Source organism: Mesoplodon bidens (assembly GCF_964165515.1).
Source record: "Mesoplodon bidens genome assembly, chromosome: 20".
Taxonomy (NCBI): domain Eukaryota; kingdom Metazoa; phylum Chordata; class Mammalia; order Artiodactyla; family Ziphiidae; genus Mesoplodon; species Mesoplodon bidens.
The window spans coordinates 28,154,378-28,162,834 of record NC_138181.1 but is presented as its reverse complement, the minus strand read 5'-3'; the positions used below and the strand labels follow the sequence as shown (position 1 = coordinate 28,162,834).

General features: G+C 44.6%; 1 protein-coding gene across 5 annotated transcripts in view; it reads left to right on the top strand.

The window, feature by feature from the left end:
• The first annotated feature begins 5,962 nt into the window (after positions 1-5,962).
• SNX25 (sorting nexin 25) overlaps positions 5,963-8,457 on the top strand; it is a 114,967-nt gene continuing 112,472 nt past the window's right edge. For all 5 annotated transcript variants that reach the window (XM_081220843.1, XM_081220842.1, XM_081220841.1 and 2 more), the window contains exon 1: positions 5,963-6,422. In XM_081220843.1, the coding sequence (XP_081076969.1) occupies positions 6,057-6,422 (366 nt within the window). In that variant the 5' untranslated portion in view covers positions 5,963-6,056. The remainder of the gene's footprint in view (positions 6,423-8,457) is intronic.

Here is an 8,457-nt window from a genome sequence, read left to right as displayed (position 1 = left end):
CTCCCCCCCCCCCCCGCAATTAGACTGTGAGCTCTTCAAGGACAGAGACCGTATTTTATACTACTTTCTAGCAAAGCCCCTGGCTAATATTTTTGGACTGAGTGAGAGAATGACTAGAAGCCATGTACTGCCTTTCAGAAGTTTACAATCTGTTTAAAATACAATCTATTTTAAGTATGGAATTCCCTGGCAGTCCAATGCAGGGGGTGTGGTTTGGATCCCTGGTCAGGGAACTAAGATCCCACATGCCGTGTGGTGTGGCCAGGAAAAAAGCCAAATGAATGCCATTATTATTGTATTGGTTTTGTAAGGACATTTTCATGTAATGTAGAAAGCAGTTTGTTTTGTCCTTTGACATTACTTTTAACTATTATATTTGAAGGATAGCATAACGAAGGAGAATCCTATCATTTAGGTCCTACCACCAACTAGCTATGTGATTTTGGGCAAGTCATGTAACTTCTTTGAACCTCAGTTCCCTCATCTGCAAAATGGGATTTTAATATTTAACTCTATATTCCTTTATAGAATTGTAGTGAGAAACATATGTTTTAAAAAGGATTTCTGAAAGTTAAAGTTCCTGTTCAAATATGAAACATTTTTATTACTGTTATTTTGTCTGTTCAATTATTCTAGATATATTTTCCTAGAAGGATAACATTTATTCATTGAAAAATATTTAAATTAAGGGCCTACTCTGTGCCAACCCCTGTTCTGAACTGTGATTAATTCTCTAATACTAATTTTTACTTCCCCAAAATATGTTCTGTTTCCTATAGCAAATAAATGACAAATCAGAGACACTGACTTCTTTTAGATAGTGTATAAAAGCTTTATATAATCTTAAATGCATAGTGTTAATCTTAAAATATTCAAGATCCTTTCCTAATTTATGCAAGTACGTGTAATAATTGTGCACTGCCTACTTTATATTTTATTCTACTCATGACAAATATGAAACAGCATATAAGCCAGTTCAAAGTTTTTCAGCGTGCATATATTTTGGAGAAATTAGATAAAAAGTAAACAGTTTATTTTCTTTCTCTATAATCTGCTGTCCAATAATACTGGATATCAAAATCTAAATGCGCTTAGAATTTTCTTTTATGCTTTGTGTTTCATAGCTTGAATATGTTAGGGTAAAAGAAAGCTAACGGCTACATCACCAAACTTCCAGCTGACAAACATAGTTGTACCACTACCTCCTATGTCCCTATCCTTATCCAGGCTCTTTTTTCTATCTCATAGGTAGATGGAAGCAGATTACGAACAAGAACAGGAACAAGAAATGTGAACTTTAACATGTTTGAGGGATAAGTCCTTAGATGCTACTGATTTTGGTGACCAGCCGGATGATCCACCAAAAACTGATTAGTATATTCTGTCAAAGTAAATTGTGGTGGGTTGTTAAAGTAATGGAACCAATGAATTACACCTCCCAATGTTTAAATCCATGCGTAGGCCCCCTCTCCTATTTAACTCCTGGTTGGGCCATATGATTTGCTTTGGCCAGTGGGATGTTAGCAAACGTAACACGAGCGAAAGCTTAAAAAGAACTTGAAGTATATATCACATCTCTGAGATTGCCATGTGAAGAAGCCCAAGCTACCTCTTGGAGGATAAGAACAAAGGGAGCAGAGACAAGCCATCTCAATGGAGGCCCCATAGCCCGAGCAGCCCCAGCTTACGCCCCAGGAGATCACAGCATTGTTAGTGACCCAGGCAAGAAGAACAGAACTGCCCAATGACCCCAGCCCAATTGCTGACCTACAAAATCATAAGCAAATAAAATGGTTTTTATTTGGTGGTAGTTTGTTATACAACAGCAGATAATTGACATACTCTGTTTCTCTAAATTTCAGGTAAAACTTTAGTAAATTGAAATTATCCTTTTTTTTGTGATCTACCCTCGTCAATTCTTTATCTTGATACCAGCTAATTTAGTTTACAGTACTTTCCTTTGTAATTCTCTTTCTCTTTGAAGATTAACACAAAGACACTTCTGCCTGAAACTTTCCCAATATGAATATTTTTACTTACTAATAAGGAGCCCCACTCAGCATAATTTATATATCTATGTTCTAAAATTTTGTTCAGAGATTCATCTTCCTCTTCAAAATGCTGCAGTATGTTTCCTTTAAGCTTTAACAGTCTACTATTTTTTTAATAAATTCATTTATTTTAGTTATTTTATTTTATTTTTTTGGCTGCATTGCGTCTTCGTTGCTGCTCGCAGGCTTTCTCTAGCTGCTGTGAGCAGGGGCCACTCCTTGTTGCGGTGCGTGGGCTTCTCATTGCGGTGGCGTCTCGTTGCAGAGCATGGGCTCCAGGCGCGGGCTCAGTGGTTGTGGCTCGCGGGCCCTAGAGCGCAGGCTCAGTAGTTGTGGTGCATGGGCTTAGTTGCTCTGTGGCATGTGGGATCTTTCCGGACCAGGGCTTGAACCCGTGTGCCCTGCATTGGCAGGCAGATTCTTAACCACTGCACCACCAGGGAAGCCCTACTATTTGTTTTTAAAGTATTTTATAATTTTTTCACTTTTACTTTTTGAAGTTTGGCCATACTTATATGTGTATTTTCTGTAAACCACACTCTGCTTGAAAGTTACAGAAAAGAGAGGTTAACGGACCTGTTAGGGTCTTGCAGTGAATCAGTAGGAGAAACTATAATGATACCTAGGTCTTTTGATTCATGTTAATACCTATTCACAATTTTACCCAAAGTGGTCAAAGGCAAATACTGTGGTTTTCTCTCTAATCCCCTGGTTTTCTCTCTAATCCTGTGGTTACCTTCAAGGAGAGCCAGGGGGTTTAAGGAGAAATATACTAAACAGTGAAGAGGAAGATGCATCACATATTTTGACAGAGATTGGGTGTTGTCTACCTATTTACACTATCTAATATTTTAAATGTCAATTTTTCACTTAATTTGTCCTTATAATGTCCCAGTGAGTTGAGACAGACACCATTCCCATCTTACATAAGAGAATAATGAAGATAGCCTGTGGAGCATTTAATCATAACCCGTCAGAATATGCTGGCCATAAGGAATATAAATAAGGCATCTCTACTTAATTTGGTCTTTAACTTAGACCTGGTAGGACTCAACACCGACTTCTGGGAGGGAACACCGGATTCTAATTTAATACCTGACTTCTCCCTCAATACCTCCTGATCCCAGGCACTCCCTTGTATATCGTACCACCTCTCAGTGTTCCTCAGACCTTGCACAGGGTAGAAACCCAACTACTAGTTGTTAAGTAAATGTTTGAATTGTCAGTGCTGACTTAGCAATACGACATATACTTTAAGGAAGTTTTCTGACCACGAGTGTACATTTCTCCAGATCTGCATTCCTGGTAACAATATACAGGTGTGTTGGAAAGATCATGGTCTTAAGAGTTATAGACCAGGGCTCCCAATAAAAGATAGTTTCCCCTTTACTGATTGTGGTTTTACTGACTTTAGTGATTATTATAAATCACTTTGCACTTGTCAGGGGGCTGGCTAAGATACGAGCCATACTCACAAAGCAACAGAACTAAACACTTTTAAAAGTGTGGAATACAGGTACTAAGCTCATGGATTTAAACCCTGTTTTTTCTCCTTTGGAATATGGGATGACGAAACGAGATGGAGTTTTTATGAAGCACCATGGCATAGTGCCTAAATGCACAAGCTCTAGAGCCAGACCACATCAGGGTGGATAACCAAATCCTAGCTCTGATATTTATTAGCTTTGAAACATTGAGCAATTTATTTTACCTTCTGTGCCTGTTTCCTCATGGGTAGATGGAGATAACATTCTAGGGGTTGTTGTGAAGATTAAATGAAGCATGTCTAGTGTTTAGAACAGTATCTGACACAGTAGGTGCTCAGTTAGTTATTACTGTCAACTATGGTAAACCCATATTTTGGAAAACTTTAAATATATATAAAGTATGTAAAGCCCACAGCCCACTGTCCCAGGCATGTAAATGATAAAAAAATATGGATATGAGTGTTGGTAATAACAGGCTACCATGCTTTATTTGAAATAATTTGGAATTGTAGGTATACTTTGAGGAGCCCCAGTGGGATGAACATTAACTATTTTAGAGGCAAAAGGGCTCCTTCAAAATCAGTTACACTGCTTTATTTAAAACTAAAAAAGAGAAGACAAGGAGGACAGGAAGGTGGTAACTTCTTTTGATGTCTTCACCTGTAATTACCTAGGCATGGCAAAGTCACATCTAGCCTAAGGCACTCATTATCTCCTTGTCTTTGACTTACAAGGAATAAGAGTAGAGTGGTCCATGAATACTGATATTAAAAACAATAAACTTTAAAAAAATGACAAATGTGAACATTTATTTTTATATAGGTACATAAAATAATTCATTTCTACAGTTTTGTTAGAGCTTAATATTAGGGCTAATTTTTTTTAGACCTCCTACTTCATCTCCCACTTGAAATCCATGCCATTCCAGGAAAATTTATTACAATGATGTGAATACATGGGTGGGCTGTGTATGTCTATGGACACTGGTATTTCTTCTTTTGATTAATAACCTCTTCGATAATACTTTGTTTTAAAAGAATAAATATCCTCTAAATAGTTTACTTTGTATGAATGTTATATTTTTTTCCTCTGTTGAAACGACAGATATTCGTTATAGAAAAACCCAGTAGAGTCACAGTATTTGAAAATATATTTTAATGCTTACTTTTCCTAACTATGTTTCCTGGGAAGCAGGACATAACTCAATTTATTGGGAAACAATAGCGCTTTCAAACTGTTGAAATTCTTCTTGACTGCTGGATGGAGAGAGTTCTGGGCTTTTGCTTCTTAGTGTTTTCCCGTATCCTTCACGGCTTCTCTCATCTGTTTACCTCCCTTTCCCTTTCTTCCCCTTTCTGTTGTTGATTTGCCCTCTCTATCACCCCCTTTTAAATTATCATTAACGTCTTTAGAATTCCTTTATTCATTAAAGATACATCTGCTGCTTTGCTGGCGTTCCTAATTTCTAGTATTTCACATGTTGGCGTCTTCGCAGTAAGCATTATCTGTATATTAACGCTGGGACCATGATAGGAGAAGAAAATATGTACTCTCAAAATTATTTGGACTACTTTCACTTGCGTGGGTAGTAGCATTTGTACTGAATCGTTGGCGACAAAAATACAGGGACTTGGAGCCAGTGACTATGGCAGCTGTGCACACCCTCTGGCACCAGGCAGACTTTTTTGGGCCTTTCCGTAAGTAGGAATTCCAGGCTTCATCTACTGCTCCACACTTGCCTGATTCCGTTCCTGAGGCGGCTGCGTGGGAAAGGGAAGGTGGTTAGGAGAACCGTGTTAAAAGTGAGGATCAGGGACGGTTGTCTATTTAAATAGCAGGTGCAAACGGCACAGAAATTTTGCGGGCTGTAAGCACGCGAGGAGGTTACTTGTCAGTGATGAGCGAGGAGAGGATTAAGGGATCACCTGAGCTCGAGAATTACAAATGCTTCTGACACCTGCAGCAAAAATTTCCATCAACAGACGGTATCCTGGGGGAGGGGCGGGGAGGAGCGGAGGAAAGCAGTTTTCGCCAGGATTGGCGGCGCCCCTTCGCGGGGAAGCGGCGGGTCGGACCCCGCCCCCGCACCGCGGGTGGGCGGCCGGGCGGCGCGGCGCGAGGCGGGGCCGGGCACCTCCCAGCTGTCTCTCAGCCGGCCGCTGTGACTCTCCACCCCCTTCTGACACGCACTCCACGGCCGCCCCCGTCCCCGTCCCCGCCCCTACCCGGTCGGCTCGAGTCCCAGCCGGGTCCGGCTACCTGGGCACGCCCGGCCGGGCAGCTGAGGGCCTGGCGCCGCGTGGCGGCGCTGAGGGGTCGCGGAGAGGAGCTCGGCGGCGTCTCCTAGAGCCGTTCCCTCGGTGGGCCGCCGGCGAGGGCATGAGCGCGGACTCCCACTGCCTCCAGAGCGGCGGGAGCGGCGAGGGGAGCAGGCGCCGCTTGGAGGCCACCGTCCAGGGCAGCAGCGGGGGAGAGCAGGGCGGGAGATGTGCCTGTCCTTAGCGGCCCAGGAAGCAGCATGCACCCCGATGCCACCGACAGCAGCGGCGCCGGCCTCACGGGAGCCCCGGGCGAGCGGCGGCCGGATTCCCTGGAGGACACGGCAGCCCCCGGGGGTCCTGGCGGCGGGAGCTGGCGGGCGCCGGTGGCCGTGGCCGCCCTCGCCGCCGTGTCCCTCTGCTTCCTGGGGCCCGGCTGCTGGGAAGCGGGAAGCGCGGGGCCGGGCACCGTCCTGCTCAGGCTCAGCCTGTATCTGGTCTGCGCTGCGGCCGCCTTCCTGCTGGGGACCTTGTTCTCCCTGGTCTGCCGGAGCCCGCGAGCTTCGCCGCGCGACTTCGCCGCCGCCTGGAGACGGCTGGCCGCGACCGCCCGCCGCCCGCCGGAGGTGAGTACGGGTCTCCCCGCCGCCGCCGCGCGCGCGCCCGCCCGCGGCCTCGCCGGGCCCGCCCGCTTCCGGCGCCCGCCGCCAGCTCCGGGAGGGCCGGGGGTCGCGGCGGGCCCGTCTTCTCGTCCCGGCTCGGCGGACGCCCGAGGGAAACGGGGCTTTGGGTGGGCCGGTCCGGCGGGGGGACGCTCGCGTCCCCTCGGCCCCCGCGCGGGGCGGGCTCCGGGCTCCGTGGGTTTGCCGAGATGCACGTTAGTAGGCGATGTAGTTGCTCGACACCATTCTCATTTCCAGCCTCGGTAGTTGAACAATCCTTCCAGACCTTCGCTGTGGCTCTGCAGCTGGCGAGTGGGGAGCGAGGGGAGCGCGGCGGTCGCTGTACGCAGGCGCTGCGCCCTGGGATGGTCATTACCTTGGGTTCCGATAACCGTTCCCTGTCGGGGTGACTTTATGCCCTTTTACAGACGAGGAGGCTTGGCGCAGAGGGGCTGACTTGGCTTAGGTCACCCACCCGGTACCTCATGCCCAAGCCTGGGTACACTTTTTACCACGCTGTCCTGTCTTCCACCATGTTAAGTATCGCAGTTTCAGTGATTTAGGAAGGGGATGCCCGAAATCACTGTACTTTGCATCAAAAGGAAGGCTATATCATCAGTGAGGTGTGGCGATATAGTAAAGAACGGTGGTTATATAGGGAATATAGGGAAGGACAGTATTTTAAATGAGCTCTTCGCTTCCTTAGTGCCAAACCACTGCTTCCCCTACCTCCTAGCATCCGTCTCACCGCCCTTTAAAAGAAACTTGAGTCTGTCGTAGCTTTACTCTTCGGGCTTGACTGAATGATACTGTCATTAAACTGAAATTGACCAAGCACTCTGGGGTAAGGGAAATGGCAGTGGCTCAACTTCCTAAGAATATTTGTTGGAAGCGTCATTACCCCCTGGGTTTTGTGTTTGCTTATGATATGACCTTCTTACTTTTTTGGGAAAATCATCACACTCTTCACCGAAAGTACCGTTTCCTCAGTGTGTCAGTTCCGAATGCAGAGCTGAGATAATGGCTGAAGGGTTGTAGGTAAAAGAGTGGGGCATCCTCACTGTGTAAGCTGAGCAGCAATTCAGTATAGTAAGGGACAGGAACTTCTGTTTTCATTAGTCTCAAATTACGTAGTTATGTTTATTTCTCTTAAAAACCTTCACTCAGCTGTCCATTTTTTCATATCTAATTTAGCAAGACTTGGTGAGTAGGTGTATTTTTCCTCTTGCTTTTTCTCTACAATGATAAAAAAAAATAAAGATCCCAAGATTTTACTAGTTGGTTTATCGATCTGTGAATGACGTTAGAATTCTTTAGAGTATTGTAAGACGTTGTAATTCATTCAGTACGTATTTATTGAGTATTTTATGCCAGCCAGGTATTATTTTGGACGCTGGGGTTGAATCAACAAGGCAAAAGCCCTGCTTTCTGAGACTATATACCTATGGGGGAATCAGGAAATAAATAAATAGAGTTACTTTTGGGTAGTGGTAAATGCTTATGAAACCAAAAGTAACTGAGTCAAGTGATTAGGAGTGCCTGGTACGTGAGGGCAGGAAGTTTAGATGGTGGGGTCAGGGTCAAAGCTGTAGGATTGCAGCTCACTCTGAGGATTTGGAAGCCTCATGTTGTGGGTTACCTCCCCTTTTCCTGGAAAATACATCCCCTCAAACCCCCCAGCTCACTTGTACCTCTGGTAAAAACTTGGGTTATCATCCGGGAAGGTGCTTTAGTAGAGGAAGCAGAGAAAATACTACATTAAAGGCGACAGAAAATGAAGCAGCATATGTAATCTCTCATGTATACTACCCGAAGATTTCAGGCAGTAGAAGAGGTGAAGTATGATTTAAGGAAAGTAGATTATTGGTCATTCTTTTTGAATTCAGATTCCTACAATGTTAAATAAGAAAATAAGTACACTAGGATGTTTACTTTCTACGTTGTGTTACTTAGAATTGAAATGCATGTTATTCACATAAAATTATATATATATATATTT